Genomic DNA, 23,551 nt, shown 5'->3' on the forward strand with positions numbered 1-23,551 from the left:
TGGGTGTTGGAGGTTGCCTACCCCGTTCTAAAAGAAGCTACTCTCATTAATCTCATTTCTACCATCTGGAAAAGAGGGATAATAATAACCTATCTTGAGTCTCAATGAAAAAAAAGCAGACAATAAATGAGGTAAATAAGATAAACAAAATAATGGCTTACCTTAAAAAAGGATATTACAAGAATTTCAACAAGAAATTTACATGAAGATCCATGGAGTATCTTAGGCTAGGCTACCCTGCTCCCAGCTCAGAGGGAAGGTGGGTAGGAAAAGCACCAGGAGACAGGTGATTGAATTAATAGGCTTTTATTCAGATCAGAGAGGACTCAATCAACAAAAAGAATGAACTGGTGAACAAAGCAGACTAGCTTTTTTATAATTCAAGCAGGAGGCGGACTCCAGTTTACATTTTCTGTTTTCTGTGCATGATAAAACAACAAATTGTACATTTTGTGACAGAATATCTTCTTCCGTGTATTTCTTTAATTAGCTATCCAAACTCTTCTTTCCCCCTCCCATCTTTTTATAATATATCGTCTAAGAGTGCAGCTAGGTTCCAATTAGTTCCCTGAAGTTTGAAAGCTCATGCAAGGTTCTGGACAGATTCCCAAATTACCTCACTAGCTAGATTTCTAATGCTGCAGGAAACGTATCAATTTCCTATAGTGCAAGTGATATGATTCTTGTGTGTGCTCATAATCAATTCTACTGCACTATCATTTATATATATGTGTGTGTGTATGTGAATAAAATACATATCCTATTATACTCCAAACCTTCATTTCATTCCTATGGGGCAATTCTTCAGTTCCCTCTAGTTAACTCAAAAGACTCTTTTCTTATTACCTCAGACCTCATTAAAAGTAACAACTTGCACCTGTTCATTCTGAACTCATTCTCTTAGAGCAATCATCTATTGGACAGAAAACAGGGGGAGTGTTTATCCAACACTGGTTTCTAGGCTGTCTAATGAGCTAAAACAATTCTATCCTACGCTAGGATTCACTGACCTATCTTGTGAATAGGAAAACTTTGGTCAGGAAGCAAAGGCTTCTGGTAGTGTCTCTTCTGTTGCTTGTCCCAGTCACTACACCTTGAACACTAAGAACACTGTGTGATTCCTACAAAACGCTAGCTTTATTTGTCATTTAAACTGCTTTAGTTGTACCATAAGACTTAATATTTCAATTTTTATCTTTGCATATTATAATGAAACTTCTAGAAAATTATTCCAGCTATAACGCTTGTTGGTTATGTATGTTTTCCATGCCATGTTTTCAGTTCCAGAGCAAGCCATTTTAGTTGACAAGACACTACTTTTTGCTGGTTATGGCTTAGGTTTTCTGGAGTTGCCTCTTAATTAAAAAAAATAACAATTAGTGTAGTTTTTGTACCCAACCTATTAGCTTTGCTTTTAAGACATGCTTTGGGTTGCTTTGGCTTTGATTTTCTTTTGGCATAGTTTCCTCGTATATTCCTGACTCAGAGGAATTGCTAGAAACTAATGTAAAAAAAAAGTATTTTCTTGACCAGATTAACAGCCAATCCAGATGCTGCTGCTGTGCTACTCTGCCAGCTTAAGAAAACTTTTCAGCAGTGTGGGGAGGCAAAAAAGAAAAGAAAAAACCCTCACCACCAGAAATCCCTCCATAGGGCTCCATGGACTGGGTGGCAAAATTTGGAGCCTGGGTTCACCATGCACCCAGAGATAAAGCTGGGATGGAAGTTGACTAATGTCAGGTTTGCCTCCAGCTATGCTTCTGGAATGGCACTGCTATGCTGGCAGGGCCAGCGCTGGTGTGGAAGCACTGATACAGTGCTCAGCGCTACTTGGTGGTGTCCTGGGAGGCCATGGTGGCCACTTGCGGGTGGATGTGCCTTGGGGAGGGCATTTCTGTTGGTGAAGGACGCATAGCCTCCCCAAGTCACTTCAGCTCCCCCTTACATTGGGCTGTAAGACTGATCAAGCACAGCTTTCTATTTTCACAGTGGCCTCTAGAAAGACCTTTGGAAAACTCCACAAACAAAGACTGACAATAACAGTCACCAGTTGTTTGCCTACAACTGGTGCTACAAGTGCATTATGCCATCATGACTAATAGCGATAACCTTTTGAATTTGTTGTTTCTTTTAAAACAATCTAAGTTGACAACTATCACTACATCTTGCTCTGATTAATTGTCTGCATTAAGTAGGCTGTTTTTGGTCTACCTTGAAAATTCTTCTATCACATTTACTGGGTAATCTTACTTCAGCTATGGGGGGGGGGCATCTATCCACTATCCTCACACTAAGCATGATGTTATAAGCTGCTACAGTCCTCCTTTAGTATTTTTCTCTTGAATAAGCTTTTAAACTTTTGGCAAAGTGTTTTTCTCATGCTACCTTGGAATTCTGTTTCCTCATGTCAGCTTTTGGAAGGTTATGCCACTTCAGCTTTAAATTAAACTGTGTGAGAGAGAAATTGTGTGGAAAGGGAATATGATACTCTCTAACATGAGTTGGAAACAGGCATGAAGATGCCTAAGGCATGTGATAAATGAATCACCCAAGCTTGGGATAAGATATGACAACATAGGAAAAAGTTCTGAGAAGAGGAATATGACAAGAAGTAAGAAAAAAGAAGCAAAATATTAAAACCAGAAGAAGATGGAAGTTCTTGGATGGTCACTATTAGGTATGATTTCTTCAGATTTTCAGTCTTGTGTAATGGAATTCTACCTAAATGAACTTAGAAACAACAACCTTTTTTGTAAAGGCAAGTTTCTTCTCAAGGTGATTAACAGATTAATCCTAAGCCTCATGACACAGGCATATGATATTTCACTAGCACTGGCATAGCGTGTTAGTACTCTATGCTCTGTCATCAGAGAAAATGAGAGCCTAAAAAGATCCAGTGGCACTGGAGTGAATTAAACAGCATGTGGATATTCCACATCATTCAGATTTGGAAGAAGACAACCCATGCACAGTGTTTGAGGTTTGCGTGCAGGAGCGAGCCTCAGCAATAAAGCATCATAACAATAAAGCACCCATCAAAAGAAGAGGTGTGGCGATTAAAGCATCCATGTATGGTGCATGTAACTGTTACTTATATTTGATTCTGACATTTAAAAATAGTTTAAGCTAAAGGGCTTTGCATCTTAGAGAATGAGGAAGGAATCCTATAGCAATTTAGAACTTCTCAATACTGTTATAGAAGTTAACCTAAGCTTAAAGGGTTATCATCATCAGAGTGACAAAGCGTTCATAAAGAAAGAGGCCTAGTGAGTTAAGTATCTGCACAAGTTTAATGGCAGGGCGAGAAAACCAGGGCACTTTCCCTACATTCTGTCAATACAAGAGAAGAACAGGGTATAGAAGGAGGGGCACTCAACCCTTTTTCATCTCCTAGTTAAACACAAAATAAGTAAAATACTAGTTATGAAGGTAGAAAACCAGCATAGGTCAGAAACTTATCCAGTGTACTGCATGTGGTATCCCATGAATCACTATCTGTTTGTGTGCATTGAGCTCCTGGCCCTTAAGGAGCAAATTTGTTCCCTTGAGGCCAAGGTAGTTCATCTGGAGAAGTTGAGAGAGGCAGAGAATGTGATTGATGAGGCTTCAGGGATGTGATAGTGGCATTCCAATCCTAGGGTGATGTCTCCTTGCCAGTCACAGACAATGAGGGCATTGTGAAAGGATGGCACCACTCAGAAGAAAGGATATCTTAAGAGTTCTTTTTTCTTGCACTAAGGATATGCCTTTGAGGGGAGGAGGGCTTTGTTATAGTGGGAGATTTGATCATTAGACATGTAGCCAGCTAGGTTTGTGATAGGCATGTAGACTGCATTGTAATTGTCTGCCAGGTACAAAGACTGCGGGTATCACCCATTGTCTAGATAGCTTAGTATATACTGCTGGGGAAGAATCAGTGGTGTGGGGAAATGTAGTCAAGGGGTTCTGGAAACTGAATTTAGGGTGCTAGATACGAGACTAAAAGTCACATCCTCCAAGGTTGTTTTCTCCAAGATGCTACTTGTTCCACAAAGAAGGCCAGCTAGATGGACATGGTTGGGGAGTCTCAATGGGTGGATGAAACAATGGTGTAGGAAGAGAACTTTAGATTTATTAGGCACTGGGGGACATTTTGGGACAAGCTGGGCTTCTCCAAAAGAGATGTGGTCCACTTGAAACATAATGGAACCAGAACAGGAAAAGAGAATAAAAAACTGCAGCAGTCATATTGGCCTTATGCAAATATATTGTGGGACTGGTTACTATACCTGAAAAAGCATATTTTACAGTTCGAAAAGATGTAGAAGACTAACAAAAATTATCAGAGGGCTAGATCAGTTGACCTTTGAGGACTGATTAAATGCTTAAGGGGTTTAGCCTAGAAAAAAAGATGAGTAAGGACAGATATGATAGGGGTTTACAAAGTTTGGCATGGCATGAAGTGACCAGACAGAATTATTTCTCCTTCTCCCATAATACTAGAATTTCAGTAATCCACTGAGGCTGAAGGGTGGGAGATTCAGGAATGCCAACAGCATTTCTTCACACAGTATATAGTTAATTTGTGGAACTCTCTACCACAGGATATGGTCATGGCTGCCAATTGGAAACTTCAAAATGGGAATGAATTAACTAATGGAGAACTGGGCTCCCAATGGCTTCTAATCATGGTGGATATCTACTACCTCCACCACCAGAGATAGTATACCTCTTTAAAGCAATTGGTGAGGATGCTGCTGTTGTAGGCTTCCTATTTGTGGGCTTCCTGTTACAGAGATAGTTAATTGGCTACTATGTGAACAAAATACTAGAGTAGATGGGTGTGACAGACAAGAGGCTGTTTGTCCCAAAGTGAAGATTAGCTACTCAGATAAGTCCATAGGAGTGTTACTCCAACATCCAATTGCCTTCCAGAAGGGAAATGGAGGGAGCACAGGAGAAGGAAGACTTGACAGGAAAAAAAGATTCGACAGAGTGAAAAGTAGCTCTGCCAGGTAGTATGGCAGAGTGGTTAAGCTCTGTCTCTGGAAGAGCGGAGAGTGCTTGATTGTTAGGCTTGTCTTTGGGAATCTTATACCATTTAGTCTGACTCTGGCAAAAGAGCAGGCTGGTGTAGGTGGAATCCTATGCGTGTGAGAGGATCCCACCTAGTGACTAGTTAATAAAGGGCCTTTCCCCACTTCTCCTGCTGCTGCCGTCGCTGCGCGCTGCTCTGAGCGCGCGGCATCCCTGGCGTGCGTCCGGGCGTCCCCACGTCATCCAAAGGCGCCGTTTTCGCCAGCGCCAGGGATGCCGCGCGCTGAGCGGGCGCAAGAGCGGCAGCCTCGGGGCTGCTGCGCTGTTGCCGCCCCTGACGTGGGGAGTGCAGTGGGACTCCACGCTACTTGCGGAGAGTAGCGCGGGGTTTAAGGTAAGTGGGGAAAGGGCCACTGTGTGTTTGTGCCTGAAAGAATTATAGAAAAGTCTAACTACACTCTGAAGTCATAATCAGTTGGAATTCTAATGAGCTAAATCAATTCTATGGCATGTTCTTCAGTGGGATACCATGCCATAGAGTCTACCCTCCAAAGCATCTATTTTTTTCCAGTGAGAATTGAGCTGTATAGTTCCCCTGTAATTCTGGGGGATCCCCAAGTTGCATCTGGAGGCTCGCATCCCTAGTTCAAACCCCCTGAAATGCACTGGCAAACAGGCAGGCCGTACAGCATCTTCTGAAGATGTGCAAGGAGTAGACCTCTCTTCTCTTCAGGGAATCTAATTCACAGCCATGACAGAAAGGTCTGGGCTGCCCGCTCAGAGGGAAGGGAAGCGGCAAAGGAGCCCCTCCACCCACTTCCCTTCTTCTCCGAACGGGCTGCCCTCTCAGAGGGATGGAAAGTGGCGAAGGCATCCCTCCACCTGCTTCCCTTCTTCTCTGAGCAGGCTGCCCACTCAGAGGGAAGGGAAGCAGCAAAGGGGCCCCTCCATCCACTTCCCTTCTTCTCCGAGAAGGCTGCCTGCTCAGAGGAAGGGGTTAGCAGCAAAGGCAGCCCTCCACCCATTTCCCTTGTTCTCTGAGCAGTCTGCCAGGTCGGAGGGAAAAGAAACGGCGAAAGTGCCCCTCCACCTGCTTCCCTTCTTATCCAAGCAGGCTGCCTGCTCAAAGGGAAAGGAAGTGGTGAATATGCCCCTCCACCAGCTTCCCTTCTTCTCCGAGAGGGCTGCCCACTCAGAGACAACGGAAGCGGCAAAGACACCTCTCCACCAGCTTCCCTTCTTCTCCATGCAGGCTGCCACTTCTTATCTGAGAGGGCTGCCCGCTCAGAGGGAGGGGAAGCAGCGAAGACGCCCCTCTGCCTGCATCCCTTCTTCTCCGAGTTGGCTGCCCAATCAGAGGGAAGGGAGGAGGTGAAGGCGCCCCTGTACCTGCTTTCCTTTTTCTCTGAGCAGGTTGTCCACTCAGAGGGAAGGGAAACAGCGAAGGCGCTCCTCCACCCGCTTCCCTTCTTCTCCCAGTGGGCTGCCCATTCAAAGAGAAGGGAAGTGGCAAAGGTGCCCCTCCACCCGCTTCCCTGCTTCTCCAAGCGGGCTGCCCGCTCAAAGCTGGCTTCGCTTCCCACACCTCTCCAGCCGCCAGTGCAGGTACGGAGAGCCTGCCAGCTTCTCTTTCCGTCCCTGCCCAACAGCCCTGGCGGAGAGAATCCCCAGCTGGCTAAGGTAACGTGTGTGTGTGTGTAAAAGGGTGGGGGCGGGGCTCGTGTGGCGCCACGCCCCCTGTTGGGGGTGTTGTCTCCTGGCGCCATATGGCCCCCATACGCTTCTTGCTGTGAAGGCAAACTGGGCAGGAGGGGAGCGAATTTTTTTTTTGCTTCTGCTGCTGCTTTTTTTACACTTTCCCCATTCTTGTTAGTCCTTATCATATTTTTATAACTCTGTTTCTGTCCATAATGTATTCGTGTTTTCCACCTTTGCAGCACAAAACCACTCCGCTTCAACAAAACAGTTATTATTTTTAACCTACCTATGCTACGAAACGAAGACAATGTTGCCTATAGACTAAGGGCAAACAGTGAGGGCAGCGGCTTCAAAAAGCAACACAGAGTATGGTCAGGTCTTCTGGGCATGCTCAGTCGCAATGCAGCGGCAGAGAGAACGGCGACTGGCTGCGATGTTACAAGCGGGGGCCGCGGGCCAGTTTCCTTTCCTTTCTTAGAGAAATGGCCCCTGTACCGGGTCGGGTGGGCGGCACCGGCTTGGCCCTATCCAGGAGATAGAGAGAAAGAAGGGAAGAGCCCAGAATTTGTACTTCCCTTCTTCACCTCCCCCAAGTGTATAAAGAGCAGGGAGGGCAACGCTGTCGGTTATTTTCTAGTCCTGTGGTCGATTTCTGCTGCAAAGATGGCCTCACTAAATCCGACAGTGCCTGAGCTGCACCGACTGCTGGAGGGGGACCCTCACCTGACTACTTTTAAGCAGGACTTCGAGCGCAGGTAATCGAGACAAGCACACGCCAGGCTCCACCGCTCAAGGGAAGCCGGAAACACCCACCCCCACCCTTCCTCCCCCAGCTCACCTTGCACAAGCGTCTCACACCAATTCTAGTTTACTCCTCCGTACAGGCGAGTGTTCGTGCCCATCCTATTTGTTTCTGTCTGCTGAAGGAAAGAGCAGCTGTGTACCCTGCTAAAAGAGCTTTTCTGATACTGATCTTGTAGCCAGATGCTAAACAAGTGTATTCGTTTAGCTTTGCAGGATTCCAGCCGTGAGGTTAAAAATACAACAAAAACAAGGGAGAGGAAATCCGTGGAAATAAATAAAAGTGTGGTGGGACTTATTTTCAAATTAACATGCATACCGGCACAACCTTGAAATTACTAGGAGTGGGACAGGGAAGGAGTTGCCCCCACTGAAAAAACGGCAGCAACTTCCTTAGGTTCATGTCTCAGGGCAACAGACTGATGACCTTCATTCTTGCCGTTGTTTGACGAGCCGGGGACGCGTTTAAAAAGAATTCCCACTTGATCTCGTTCACATGCAAGCCCTGACTGTCCTGGCGTCAACACTCCGTGTGTAGGCGTGTTTAGTCACTCGGGGCAAATGGGCGCTTCTGATTGGAGGGTAGGTGTTTAACAGACCATGGCATCGGAAGTAAGGAAGGAAATGTTGCCTCGCATGCGCTTTAGGAAAGGAAGAAGCTCAGTAGAATAGGTTGTTGTAGTTTGCCCTCACTTGGGATTCACTTCTATGCCGTAAAAGAGTAGAACAGCCTTAGATGGGCGGAAAGTCACTGTTTTATGTCTTCGTTACTATCATTTTTCCATTTGATGAGGACAGTCTAAAGCGTTGAACTTTAAAAACAGAAAGGAACTTTTAAATTATTAAAAGCAGTAAGGAAACAATCTGTTAAAATTCAGACTCCTAATGTCCCAATGTATTTGAATATGATAAGTGATAGAGGGTAGGAATGACTATCACAAACAATTCAAAACACACTAGAACTTTCACAGTGATCTAGAATTTTGTTTGCAGTATTTCTGTCTTCCTGTGGAGTTTAATTATTGTTCCCATGCTATAAGTAGCTGAGGTCATGTGAATTATCAGATGTTTCTCATGACTACAGTCAAAATTGGATGTGATCATGGATCAGATCTATAGCTAGGTCTGAATTGGGAAATACCTGGAGATTTTGGGAGTGGAACTAGGGGAAGGGTGGGGAGGATAAAATACCACGGAATCCATCCTACAGTGTTTTCTTCTAGGTAACTGATCTCTGCAGCCTATAGAGATCAGTTATAATTCTGGGAGATCTCCAGGACCCACCTGGAGTCGTAACTACAGAGGAAAGTGGCTCTTTTATTATGTTCTGTTACTTATTGGTGGGCTTGAAAAAGTTTCAACAAAATTCGAAACCTCACTAGGGGTTAATCGCCTGTGAAGAAGTTCTGTGTTGATTCATAAGCATAAGCATTTTATTGTCATTGTGCACGCACAACGAAATGTTTGTATATGGCTGTATCAACTTGATACCATTGTAAAAAGATTTCATTTTATACATGTTTCTACAAGGAAGTATTGAGTTAACACAATTGTAAAATACTTCATGTGAACAATACTTTTGGTTTGAACAGTGCTTTATTTTGTGTTTTGCCAATCATGTAACTCTCAATTGGTCTGTAAAACAAATGAACATAATAGAATTATTAGCATTGTTTCTTATGATAAAATATTATTGCAAGTTGTTACAAAGACAGTTTGGTTCATTTGAACCTCAAGTTATTGGTGCAGAATGGTGTTTGATAGTTTGACAATCCTATCTATAGTCAACTTGCTGTTCAGCAAACCATAGTATTTGTCAGAGAACCAAGCAATGGGGTGCACAGTTGAAGCAGTCTTATACTGAATCAGATAATTGGCTAGTATTGTCTACTCTGAGTAGCAACGGATCTCCAGGGTCACAGGTAGAAGTTTAATCACCTACCACCTGATTTTTTAAAATGTGATATCATGAGAATAACACCTGGCATCTTTATCCAGGGTTGATGATCTAAGCCATGAGCCCACAGATTTAGAATGAATACATATTTCACAGAAATTTTTAGACTTTTTTGTGAATATGAGTCCAAATTTTAGCCTGATCATATTGTTTGGTGCCAGTAATTGTATCTCAGGCTCACCTATTTCATACTGTTATAAGGATAAAATAGGGAAAAAATACACATTCTGTCTTACGGAAGAGATTGATGAATTTGTGTATAAAAGCTAGTTTTCAGGTTTTGGTCATACTTGAGCTTGATCAAGAAACAGTAAGCACAGTATAGAAATGCGGATCAAGGGTGAGAGGGGAACAGGACAGATTCCCAGTGGGTATGGTTACCAGTATTAGGGAGAAGGAGTTGCTGTCAGTCCAATAAAGTGTTTGAATGCCCTTTTACCTTATTTTACAGAAGGGAGAATTATAGTCCGTAGGACATTGTAATAGCCTCTGAGATAGGGTAGCCTTTGCCCTTACTGGCAGAGATCCCATTTCTCACATAAAATTCCTGTCTATTATGTGCTTTTTGTTAGCAGAAAGTATTGATTAATTTTACCTTCTCTTCTCCCAAAGAGAAAGTACAGTGAAGCAGTAGGACTGTGCATTCTTTTGTAGTGGAGTATATATTGCTATTTTTGAATTGTCTTTTGAGGACATCACTGGGGAAGTACTTGTCCTGCTCTGATGGTATTTTGAACATTCCAACCACGATCTATTAGAATTTGCTGGTTTTTTTACCACAGAGGTTTTTCGTAGCAGATTGTGACATGTTTGTTACTTTTAACAGAAAAAAGGGGAGGTGTATTTCAACATAGTCAATACATATTACATTAGTGGAAGGCACTTGTAATAGGAATCTCATTGTCCCATCCCTACCATTTCTTCTTTTTCTTTCCTGAAAGTCAATGCAGCTTTTCTTTTCCTGTTTTCTTCTTTCTTTCTAGAGTTGACAACTTCCAGGTAAGGTCTAAAGATCTGGAATCACAGTGGATCTCCCAATTACAGAGATCAATTCCTTTGTAGGGTTGCTAGCTCCAGGTTGAGAAATTCCGGGAGATTTAGGGATGGAACCATGGAGAATGAGGTTTGGAGAGGAAAGTGCTCTCATAATTCTATCATGCTAGAGAGTTCGCTGTCCAAAGTAGCACTTGTCTCCAGTAGAACTAATCTCTGTCATCTGGAGAGAGGTTGGAATGTTGGATGATCTCCATCCCTCACCTGGAGGTTGGCAACCTTGGTTCTCTGGGAGGAAATGGCTGCTTTAAAGGGTAGAGTTGACAGCATTATGGCCATCTGAGATTCCTCCCCTCCTCAAACTCTGCTCTCCCCTATTCGCCAGGTTTTTTCTAACCTGGAGTTGGCAATCTTATCTCCTTCCCACCTGACAGCCAACTTACCTTTATTTGTCCCTTTGTCCTAAGCATTCTCCCCACCCCCAGTAGCCTGTACTTAGCAAAAGCAAAAGCAGCCTGTATCTATTAAAAGCCCAGCAGTGTGGTGCTGGCTACTGGGACAGCTTCCTTGTGGGGATGGCACCTCACTTTCTCCATTATCCCACTTCCCACACTATTTTCCCTTTCTGCCCTTCTAGCAACGGGATCCCATATCCCGTCTTGTTTCTCTGGCTCATTCTCTCCTTCTTGACCAGTCACCAACCTACCTGATCTCCTCTTGTCTTTAGCTATATGTGCTATTTGTTTATTTATACCTTACCTTTCTCCACGATCTGGACCAAAGCAACTTATTCTCTACTTCTTTTTATGTACATAGCAACACCATGAGGTTGGTTAGGCTGAAAGTGTATGACTGGCCCTAGTCTCCCAGTTAACTTCCACAGAAAGATGGGAATGTAAACCTGAATCTCCTAGACTCTACTCTGAAGCTCTAATTTCTGCATTACAGTGGCTTTCACCATGTTGCTGTTGTTGAACAGTAGCAAGCATCTAAGCATAGTTGAGTCTCACAAGTTGGGTGGTATTAAGTCGCTTCCAGAGGTTGCTTCCAGTTCTAGGACTGTGTGCCTCCAGGTGGGACCTGGATATCTCTTAGAGTTACAACTGAACTCCAGATAACAGAGATCTCTCCCCCTGGAGAAAATAATTGCTTCAGACGGTGAACTCTTTGGCATTATATTAATCTGAGGCCTCTCCCCAAACCCTGTACTTTGCAGACTTAAGACAGAAAATCTGCAATTTCCAAGCAGCAGCTGGCAACCCTAGTACTCTTGCCTGGCTCCAACATGTTCTCCCTCATAGGCCAAAATAAAGACCCTTTCCCTGCCTTCTACTGACAGAACCAAACCTAGAATCTGTAGTTGCCCAGCAATCACCACTGAGGGAATCCGTTGCTTGAAGCTGCAGGTGCTCCTTTTATCATTTTAAATGTTTTTACATTATCCCTTTTTAAAGATTTCACATTTGTCTACAAGCCTGGGACTTTTTAAAGGTTTGTAGAAAGATCTGTCTTGCCATTCACAGATCCAGTCACTGGATTGAAATATCCAAAAATTTAGTCGACTTCATTATTACAAAATATTATGTTAACAAAGCATATTCAGTGTATATTGAGCTTAAATTTTATATATGTAGTTAAAAAGTATATAACATTAAATCATAACAGGAATATATTTTTAATAGCTGGTTTTCATTATAACAGTCAAAGATGCTAACGATACCTTGAGAAATTGCATAGATTTGAGTCCAGTTAGCTTTAGTGCATTGATTAATCATGAGGATTTCTTTTGGTGAATTCCAGAGAAGCAGCTGCATTAGTCTGTTACAAGAAAAGATCATGTGATACCTTTAAGGTTAAAAGAATCACTGTGACGTCATTTGTGAGTTCTGTAGCTCACTTTATCATATATGTGGATTTTATCCATAGCTAACAAGTGTATGTGTGTGAACACTCAGTTATGGAGGGGGGAAAAAAGTAAACTGTGTGGCTAAAAGACCATGAAACACAAGTGGTGTATAGTCTATGACATTTTCATGTAAAGCCATCTGGGTGTTTTTATTTTGGATATCATGTTGATAGTATTTACTCAAAACACAGAAGTGTTTGGGTTTAAATATGTTTAGAATAACGTTTAGAGCTGCTTGAAATCGATATTTTAAACTCATGCCATCAGAATTGCCTTAACACATAACTGAAAGCATAATGTTGTAGTATACTTGCAAGTTGTAGTAGACTGCTCTAACTTGCTGGTATTGTGTTTCATTTAAAAATAATTGTTTTCCTAAAGAATTACATAAATAGGGGGCTGGTTCTATGGTTAGTGAAGACAGGTTCAGTTCAGACATCAGAAACAAACCAGGATTAATTCATGTTGGGTTCAAAGGTGATTAATTACTGGATTAATATTCTCTGTAGTACTGAGACCAAAATACCAGGTATTTCTTCACTAGTGTTTATATATTAACACAGGTCCTTTAACAAATTAATATCTGGACCAAGCTTATTAACAAAAGTTTCAGGTAGCTGCATCATTCCAAACAAAACTATGTGATAATTTTTATGAAGACCAATTCAAAAGACACAAAATAGTGGGAATTTTTTTGCAGTGTGTGTGTATGTGGGGGGTGGGGGTGGGAAGGAATAATTCAATCCATGATTATAAGGCCTTTTGTATATAAGTTTGCAATTTGGTTAAGATTAATGGGAGTGAGTTGAAGATTTGTCTTATCTGTTTTGATGTACCATATAAAATAAGGGTTGGGTAGGGGTGAGTGTGCACATGAACATATCATTTAACTGGTTTTATGCTATATGTCTTTATGACAATAAAGACCTATGGTATGGTGATTAACTAGTTTGTTCTTGACATCCAAATTGATCCAGAATGGCTTTACTTTTTGAAGTGGGGGTAGTGAAAAGGCAAGTGTCACTATATGGCACCTGTCTGATTATGACTAGTATAAGCAAGTCCTAAATAGTATTCTTTTAAATTAAGGTAGGTCTATTCCAAATTGTAATCTTGGAATAAGACTTCTCTTTAAATACATGATCATGATTTCATTACTGTATAATTTCACTGTATTAATTTGGGGATGAAGCTGTGTTTAGAATTTATTATGGAAAACGAATTAAAAGAAACTGAGCATACAGGTTCTCTGCCCATCAGCCAGTACAGGTTTAGCTCCCTCACTTGAAATCTCGGGGCTGGAGTATACCCTTGCTGATATAAATCAAAACTTTTTGTTCAAATGATAGCTGCTTTTGATTTCTTTCCTCCCTCTTTTGTTTGTCAAGAAGTCCTTGGGAACCAGTAATGTTTCACCAGTTTCAGATCTTTGGTTCAAACTGGTGAGTTTGAGCAGAAGGCTGTAAGTGAAATCTTATTGCTTGTGTTTGGAGATATCCTTTGGGCAGCATTTTAATTTATGCACATGTAATGTTTAGATACTGTACATTGCACAATTAACCAGCTGTTTCAATTTGCTTTCTCCCCAGTTAAGATGTCTTCAGTGTTGGCTTAGTTTTATTAGAATCGAGACTCTGATGTCCGTCTTATACTTGGAAGTAAGCTCCCCTAAAATCATGAGGACTTACTTTCAAGTAAACAACTTTAGACTTGATATATGTGGCACTGTTAGAAATCAGGTGCTGCTGCTGGCCTAGAAACACAAACCAGCAATCTATCCCTTGCCAGCTTTTTCTTCTAGGAGAACAATGACCTCATTCCTAAAGGGAGACTAAAAAGAAGCACATTTTCTTTTGTAGTCCTTTGCTTCACTAGACTTCTAAAGTTTGACATTGCTGTAGTGATTGATGAAAATCATCTCTTTGGCTTTTCCCAGGCTGATATGTCAGGAAGTTTTCAAAGGTACTATACTCTTGCCTTTCATTTCTGTTCACTTAGGTAGATGGTTATCAAGTAGGGTTCTCCTGTCTCTGTTGCTGTACTAAGAATAACACTACATGCTCCTTGACCATTCCATTGATTCCTTGTGGGCGATCTGTAATGATATTCTTGCATGCTTGCCACTTTTCCTTCCATTAGAAATTCTAATATTTTCCCAAAGACAAATAAGAGAAGCAGTCCAAGTAGGAAAAAAATGGAACATTTTCCAAAATATGCTAGTAAGGGATTTCTTTTTTGTTATTGATTTTCTTAGCTGTTATGTGTCATTTGTCCTTTATTACTGAGGTCTGAAACTATGTAGCTGCAGCAGTAATTATTATTTTGGTATTTAAGGGTGTGATGTCTGTACACTTTCTAATCAAGTGAGGTAGCTTTTTCCTCACAAGAATCTAAAGCTGTACCGTCAGGAACTGAATGGCCCTTACTGTATGGTTTTGTTCAGTATAGCATGTGAAAAAGGAAATATTGGTAAACTAATCTTGTCCCATCCCTAGCTAAAATATATGTATTGTAAGAAAATAGATTTATTGAGGTTTTCCATTCAGTCCTAGGACCTTTCCCCAAGCTGCAGAGAGTCACAATACTCCACTATCCTGCTCCCATCATAAATTAGTTGGCACTAGAGGTTTCTTAACAGATAGAAGTAATTAGAATAATTTATAAAATAAACAAGTTTAAAGAGTTGCCACAAAATAAATCAACTAAGTTTAAAAATCAGATAGTTGTTTACTTAAATTTAGAAACTGCTACAGGAGTTTGATTCACTTCTTAGTCTCTGAACAGAGGTTACAAATAACTTCAAATAACAAAAATGTTTAAAGGCTGTTGCTTTCTCATAGCAGTTCACCCTTTCACCTGACTAAGGAAATTCTTCAGAAATTAGTCTCTATTTGCATGGAATTTTTTCTTTTTTAAGATTCCCACTTTTGTCTCGAAAGAATAATCCTCTCTTTGGACTCTGCCTGAGAAGCCTCACTGCGCCTCTGCTTTAGAGTTTCCCCCTCCCCCCCCGAAGAAAACCACAATCCACATATATATCTGTGTTTTGACTGTTACTCGGGAACAGTAGTCTAGACCAGACCAGCCACTTGTCTGTCTGACACTTTCCCTGAGTAAGATTAGTACTCCCCTCAGAGTACAGAGAGCCTCTCTCAAACTTGTCTCCAAAGCTAATCTCACCAACCATTTCTTTTCCAATACCACCAATGGATTGACTGGAACTCTTTCCTCCAGCCAATCAGAAATTAGCTCCTGTTTAACTTTTTAGTCATGTTGGCTCCTGTCGGTTGCATACATGAAATTTCCCATCTGAAAGTGTTAGCTTTGTTTAGTATATGCTTGTCTGATCTGATAAGGCATGATGGAACTCAGTATTCTCAGTGTCACATGGATTAAAACAGTATTTGTGCCTTTTCATATATTATGGAATACTGTTAGGTCTCGGAACCTTAAGCCAATAAATGATTCTGAAGTATCAATCAGCAGGGTTCATTGATGAGGTATCGAAGCATCATAGTTGGTGAAAGCCAGTTCTGGCAAAATTGGTATTCCCAGTCCCCTTTATCCCCCACTGAAAGCCCCCCTCCCAGTTTCCCAAGAATTTGTGAAAAACAGTCATTGGAGCTGATAGCGAGACAGCAGCAGATAGCGAGACACCTGGATTCCTGCCCCTATGACAGGGGTCTGTAACCTGTGGCTCTCCAGATGTTCATGGACTACAATTCCCATCAGCCCCTGCAGGCATGGCCAATTGGCTTCCCTTGTAGTCCATGAACATCTGGAGAGCCACAGGTTGCAGACCCCTGCCCTATTTGATAATGGATGTAATTCTTTTCTCATGGGACAGAGGTGCCAAGGGAAGCCTAGTTTACTACAAAGTGTGTGAAGCCATAAAGTAAAGATCAAGGTGGCAGTGATTACATATAGCAGGGTGGTTATGTATATCTCAGAGCAGCATTGGTTTGTTGTTTCAATCCGTTTAATAGGATCAGGAATGCATCTTAATATCCCCCCTGACAAATACACATGGTGAGTCCACTTACATTGCACAGAAGTTGTGGCGGCTTCTTAGTTTCTGCATGTGTGTTGCTTGATTAGGATCAGATGTTCAGTGCACATGAACAAAATCCTTGGCCTACCATCCACCCATCCTGTGCCATTTCCCCATCCTGAAATGGTCCTACTGGTATTGTTTGGAGAATCCCACATGTTCCCATATATATTTCCCAAATACAGTGGAACCTCGGTTTTCATTGCCTTCGGTTTTCATCGGTTTTGGTTTTCATCTATTTTTTCAGTGTAAAATTTGTCTTGGTCAGTAAGGTGCAGGGGTTTGTGGAGAAAAATCACCCAGACAAAGCTGTTGCAGGCCGTGTCTGCAACTTGTTTAATGACAATGTCTTTCCCCATTTCAGACAAATCTTAAAGAGGCGTCAGAAACAGACCTCTTTGGACAGCTTTCTGGTGCGACATTGGTCCATTGGCTCTGAAGCTGGTCCTAGTGTTATTATTTATTACTGTTTTCAGCATTAAACACTATGTTTATTCACCAAAAATGTGTTTTTGGTATGTTTTTTGGAGTCCCTAGAACGGATTAATTGGATTTACATTGATTCCTATGGAAAAGTTTGCCTCGGTTTTCATCAGTTTTGGTTTTCATCGATTCTTTTCGGACGGATTACCAACGAAAACCGAGGTTCCACTATAGGCTCAATAGAACTCTATGGGACTGTTCAGACTGAGAAAGTGGTACAGAGGGAAGGACCATGTCTCATTGCATATGCAACATGGTCCTTATCCTAATCGGGCACTGCTCATGCTGGAGTTGAGGAGGACCCACAGTTTACGTGTGACTGTGCTGTTACATGGGGAAGATATGAACCCATCCTTTCTGGTCTGTAATGTGTGATACACCAGTAGATTAATACCGATTTTAGGGTTTCAGTATCAGATATCTGAAGTATGATTTTTTTTTTACATTTTATATATTTGGAAGATAAAAAAATCTTACAGCTATTATGGGATCTACAAGGTTTTTTGACAGAGCAATATATGTGAGAAATCTAGTTTAAGAACAGATTCTATTTGAAAGAGAAGTTGGTTAAAATGAAAGCAGTTTAATGAAAAACTTGTTGATCTTATTAATCTTGTTTCCAAAACATTTGCTGTGTTTAAACTTGTATGGGGAGATTTCTGTTGCATTGACTTTTCACTAGTATTTCAATGTTTTTTCTAGCAAATAGAGGGTTACTATCAATAAGGTAACTTCTGGCTATAAATCATGTGTATTAATTTTACCAGAAGTCAATATCAATGAAGCTGTGGATTTAACTAGTTAAAAATCCCATTAATAGAAACAAGTCTTAAAAGAACTTCTGTTTTGTATTGATGCCCAGGTCTTAAAATACTCTAAAGTGTTCTAAGCCCTAAAAACTACATTTTATTGCAATTTGTGGATATTTATTCATTTTATGTAGATTTATTTCCCACCCATCACCAGAGTCCTTGGTGGGGTGTGGTAGGTCTAGAAGAAAAGCGATTAAACTTTTTAAAAAATGTGTGTGTGGGGCTGTCTCTTGAATGGTATGTGTATGTTCCAAAGGATTGGGCGAGGGTTATCCTTCTAGCTCAGGGGTTGGCAACCTTTAACACCCAAAGATCCATTTGGATCCGTTTTCCACGGAAAACAAAACAGTTGGAGCCACAAATACGTTTTGACATCTAAAATGAAGATAACAGTGTATATGGGTGCTGTGTGGTTTCCGGGCTGTATGGTCGTGTTCTAGCAGCATTCTCTCCTGACGTTTCGCCTGCATCTGTGGCTGGCATCTTCAGAGGATCTGATGTTGGGAAAGCAAGTGGAGTATATATATCTGTTGGAGTGTCCAGGGTGGGTGGAGAAACCTTGTCTGTGAGTAACAAGGAAGGCAACCAGGTCAATAGTTGAGGGCATCTGAATAGAAGTATGAGTAACAATGAACACTATAGCATGGGAGTATCACTGGAGATAGCAAGGTCACTGGTGGGAGCATCTGAATAGAAGTAATAGAAGACAAAAGAAACAAAGGCCAGGATACTTCTATTCAGATGCTCCCACCAGTGACCTTGCTATCTCCAGTGTTACTCCCTTGCTATAGTCTTCATTGTTACTCATACTTCTATTCAGATGCCCTCAACTATTGACCTGGTTGCCTTCTTTGTTTCTCACAGACAAGGTTTCTCCACCCACCCTGGACACTCCAACAGATATATATACTCCACTTGCTTTCCCAACATCAGATCCTCTGAAGATGCCAGCCACAGATGCAGGCGGAATGTCAGGAGAGAATGCTGCTAGAACACGGCCATACAGCCCGGAAACCACACAGCACCCAAGTGATTCCGGCCGTGAAAGCCTTTGACAATACATTGAACACTGTATATATTCTCCTGCAGGGAGAAGTTCCCTTTTTTGGGACCTATTTTTACCCATCAAAGCCAAAAAAAAAAGGTAGGTGTGTGTAAAAAACCTGTTTTGTACATGATTCAAATGACCCCCACATGTCCCTTGAGCAGGTACGCCCCTGGATTGACCTATTTCCCATGTGATTGAGGATTCTTCTTTCCATACTTTCATAATCTGAGGCAGAGATTGTGTATTTGGACACTTCCTCTATGCACACATGTCATCCTCAGGAACCCACATACAGTTTATGTCTGCTACCTCTACATGCAGTCAAGTGTGTACAGGTCTTATAAGAGCCTCTGAATGAACCAGCTATGCAGTTGGGTTGTCACTCAGGAAACTTTTGAGGCTGAGTTACAATGAGTAAAAAATATATATATATCTATTCTGGCGTTTATACTTACCACGCTGAAGTAAACCATCTGCACTGGTACTTAGCTCCATGGAACCTAAAACTGAATCCTATGCCTAGTAACCTGTATTCTAATTCAGTCTGTTTTGAAAGTCCAGAAATATTTGCCTTGGCCTTTTGCTGTCTTTAAAAACTGGAAAACCTGTGTTGGTGCTCAGGAAGAACATGAACAATTACTGTCAAAGAATAGTGTTTCTATATTTTTGTGTAGCTGTGTTTTATGCTACAACATCAGTGCCCCTCTATCAGACATAAGTCTCCAGTACTTGTTCCTATGAACTGTTGTGGTTTTACTTTAATATTGGTAGTTATGGACAAAAGAAGCTTCATTTATGTGCTGCTTAGAATGCTTTTTTAAAAGCTTTTATACTCTTTATCAGGCCGAAAAAGAATGCTGACGAAAATGTATTTTCCAAATGTTACCACCTTTAACAAATGAGTGACTTTTCAGTATACCCAAGAGATTTGACTAGGCCTCTCACCTTTGAGCAGTTCTCCTTCGATTGACTTTGTTGAACGACAGAATGTATTCATCGAAATTGCTCTGTAAAAGATGAACTCTCTCCAGCAACTGATTTGTTAATAGCCAAGTGCTATACAAGCTAAAGTCACATATAATTTGAGATGTATTTTTAGTCTTTTGTGACTTAGACTGTAAATTACTCCATTGGAGTCATTAATGCCTGTAGTATAATAGCATTTTATGATGTTGCAAGCTAGTGTCGGTAAATGCTGCCTATTAGGTTTTCCTATGCTATTACCCACATATACACTTGCTGATATTTTGCCACCTGCAGGTGCTTCAATAATCTGTTAACTGTGTACTCCATAATATGAATTTCCCAGTAGTGACTTTATAGGGTGAATCTGCTTAGGATTTAGGCTATAATTTCCATTGTTTGAGCAAAAATTATTCTATCCACCTTCACAGCTTTTATAATAAATTGCAAGTAATCATAGATACAGGCATGGAAATAAGAAACTGATGTGTCAGGTGAGAATATTGGCATTGTGGATTATCAAAGAGTATAGGGTGTATGTGTTGTTTGCAGGAGTTCAAAATACTTGAACCATTTCAAAAGGTAGAGAGAGTGGATGTGCAAATAGGTTCATCTTCAGTCTCAGTGCAGCCCCACTTTGGGGACTGTGCCTGCGCAGGCCAGCCACTCCGGGATAATTCTTTTAGCCCTTAGAAACAGCAAGGGGGCACTATCCTCCTGATTGTTCCTTCCCACCCAAACTATCACATGACTCAGGAAGGTGCACCCCCCTTCTCTCTAGTTCCTTTCTTGCCTCTGAGGTGTGCAGATCGGTCCAGACCTTCTCTTCATTCATGAGAGTTCTCCATTGTTTTTGTGTTCCAAACTGAGGCAGCTTTTGCTGCCTAACTTCCTCTTCTCTTCAACAGCTTCAAGTGGGAGTTAACTGAGCCAGCTTTCTATGACTAGTTGTGTTCCCTCGATTGACATTAGTTTGAGTCTCTAAGATGGCCTCCAAGCCCCCACTTTAAAAATATGACACCCGTAACACTAAAATGACTGCTTTTGGTGAGCATGATTCATGACTCATCTGCCTAGGTGAGACCCACAATGTTTCCAAGTGCAGAATGTGCCAGAAATTAACCCCTGGCTTACACTCTGAGAGAGACTCCGGGGCCATGCAAGGTAGGATCACCTGAGGATGCAGTAGACCCCTCAGCTCCATCCACTCTTCTGGTAAACCAATTAAAGGATGCCCCAAAGGAAAAGGGGATATTTTCCCCCAGCAGGAACAGAATAAGGACTTCCTTCCATTTCCAGAGTATTTTGAGAGGTGCATGAGAAAGGAATGGGTCAACCCTCAGCCAACAAAGGATTTCCCTCAGGCTTCAAGAAACTTTATGCTGTCCCTGGCTACATTCAGTGGATGCTTCAAACTCCACTGGTAGATATCCTGGTAGTTGCTCTACAATCAGAGGGCTTAATTTCCAAAGATGGTGATGGAAACATTAGAGATCCTTTGGACAAACACACTGACACTGTACTTAAAAGAGTCCATGAGAGTCTTGCCATGGCTACCAAAATTCTAGCCTCATCCTCTCTGGTGGCCAGGGCCCTTGGAGGAAAAGAGCCTGGGTTCCTGGGGGATGTCTTCCAGATTTCCTGGAATGGTTGCATTTTTTATACAAGGAGCCTGAAGCAATGCTTCCTTCAATATATAGTTACAGATTTGTAAAAGGTTGCACAACTTTAGACTGCACATGAATGCATTGTGCCCTGCAATACAGTAAGTACCTCTATTGTTAAGAGTGAGTTGCTGCATTGAATGTCAAGGCTCAAGTGGGGAGAGAGAGAAAGGGAGGCGGATGAGACAGAATGGGTGGGGGAGAGAATGATTGGGAAATTTTGAGCCCAAATGCCTACTGCTCGCCTCCTCTGCTTCTGCTACCTGCCTGCTTGCCTCCTATGAGCTGGGAGGCACTGGGCCAGATGCAGTAGCAAGCTGTGCTACTGTCACAGATGGGCCTTAGCACGTGCTCTGAGCACCAGATACAGGCAGTAGGCTGGATTCAGGTCCCTGATTTGGACTGGGGGCAGGGGGTGTTGACTGCGTAGCTTAATCAGTGACAGGGTGGGGAAAACCTGTAGCAGCCAAAGGTTGTTGGTTATTCATTTCCAGCCCTACCCACAAAAGGAGTGCTGCTTCTCTTCCAAATACCAGCAACAAAACAGTCTTCTTGGTTCACTTAGCTCCCTCAATGCCTATTCCCTCCCCAAGCAGGTTGCACATCCAGGTACTCCGAAGCATCCAGCGGCTGGCGTCCGCCCCTGGTGTCCTAATGTTACTGATCTCTGCTGCCCCACTGGCAGGGGGCTTTTTAGCCACTGAATAGTGTGTGACAAGTGTCTGGAAATGAGTCATTGCCACCATAGTTAGCCTTTTATATTAAAGGGCACATCCTACCCTTGTAGTCTATACATCCATTCTACCAACCACAACACAAGCAAGCCATTCTGGTGCAGGTGAAAAGCAGCCTTTGGCTCTGATTGAATGCATATATAATTGGCTTGTAGTGACAGAGTTCTGATGGGAAGTTGATCAGTCCTACAAAAAAGGGTCAATATACTATCTTGGTAATAGTATTCATCTGAGTATAGTTTTAGAATGGTTCTGTAAGTGTTCCTATCTCTAATTGCAGGTGTATGGCATTAATTCATACTAAATACCGTTAAGTCTCATTATTCAGTGCAGTGTTCGAGAGGAATATAAAGTAAGCAAACACTCAGTGTTATACTTCAATGGAAAAATAAGACCAGTTTCTATGTAAGGTATGTATATCCCTGTGTGTATTGCTGTCCCCTGCCCGTTTCCCTGCTCTTCCTGGTTTGTGAATTGTATGCTGCTGCGTCACAGACTTCAGAAAGCTCTTTCTGGCTGGAGCTAATAGTCTATCAAGCCTGGAGCAGCACCACTGGCCTTAATTGTTTAAATCCATGTGAGGAAATTTATAGATGTGCTCGGCATGCTTGGGTTACATAATTGCTGTACAGATCCTATTCCTCAGTCTGCTGCAGAAAAATGAGTCATTCAAAAGAGTGCAGGCAGTTTGTTGATCTGCTCTGTGAGAATGGAGAAAAGGCCTAAAATTGCATTTGATATTAAAGAATATGGGATTTATATAACCAGGGATTCAAGAGGGTTTTCCCTATAGGTCAACTGGTCATGCAGGCAAGAAAAGATTATATCACTAAGAAATGTCATAATTCATAATCATACCAGCATACATAACCCATTTAATATTATTTCTCCCACAATGGCTTTCTTCTTTAGCATTACAATCAAATTGGCTTGTCTGATCCTTCTTTATATACAAGAAATTTCTCTCTGCTCATATGCAAGGGGCAGCAGCAAACTGAATTCTGTTTTTCTGGTTTTCAATCAAGATAGCCAGTCCCCAACATTCCTAAGGGTGAGTTTTCCCATAGAGAAATACATCTTTAAGGTGTAAGGATTTCATATACAATTTACTTTAAAAGGTTAAAAATGATTTTGACAAGTATAATATGTGATTCTAGTAGAATATATATATAATTATCATTTCAGTGTTCATTAAAATATAGAAAAACATATTTTCAATTATCTGAGATTCCTCTCTATTCTAACCTTTGATCTCTTCATTCCTGCATTTATTCACGTAGGCCATCTTATATAGTTAGTTTTTGCCAAACAGATCTATAAGATATGTTCTTTTGTCACATCTTAGGCCTTTGTGACAAGATGTTTCTTAGTGATATAATCTTTTCTTGCCCCCTGACTTCCAGCTTTGAACCTTCCTCAGCAATT

General features: G+C 41.6%; 1 protein-coding gene across 1 annotated transcript in view; it reads left to right on the forward strand.

The window, feature by feature from the left end:
- The first annotated feature begins 3,150 nt into the window (after positions 1-3,150).
- The window catches only part of GBE1 (1,4-alpha-glucan branching enzyme 1), a 120,474-nt gene continuing 100,073 nt past the window's right edge, over positions 3,151-23,551 (forward strand). Inside the window, exons 1-2 of the mRNA XM_048494064.1 lie at positions 3,151-3,266; positions 6,954-7,469. Of these exons, the coding sequence (XP_048350021.1) occupies positions 3,151-3,266; positions 6,954-7,469 (632 nt within the window). The remainder of the gene's footprint in view (positions 3,267-6,953; positions 7,470-23,551) is intronic.

This window comes from Sphaerodactylus townsendi, linkage group LG04, assembly GCF_021028975.2.
Source record: "Sphaerodactylus townsendi isolate TG3544 linkage group LG04, MPM_Stown_v2.3, whole genome shotgun sequence".
Taxonomy (NCBI): Eukaryota; Metazoa; Chordata; class Lepidosauria; order Squamata; family Sphaerodactylidae; genus Sphaerodactylus; species Sphaerodactylus townsendi.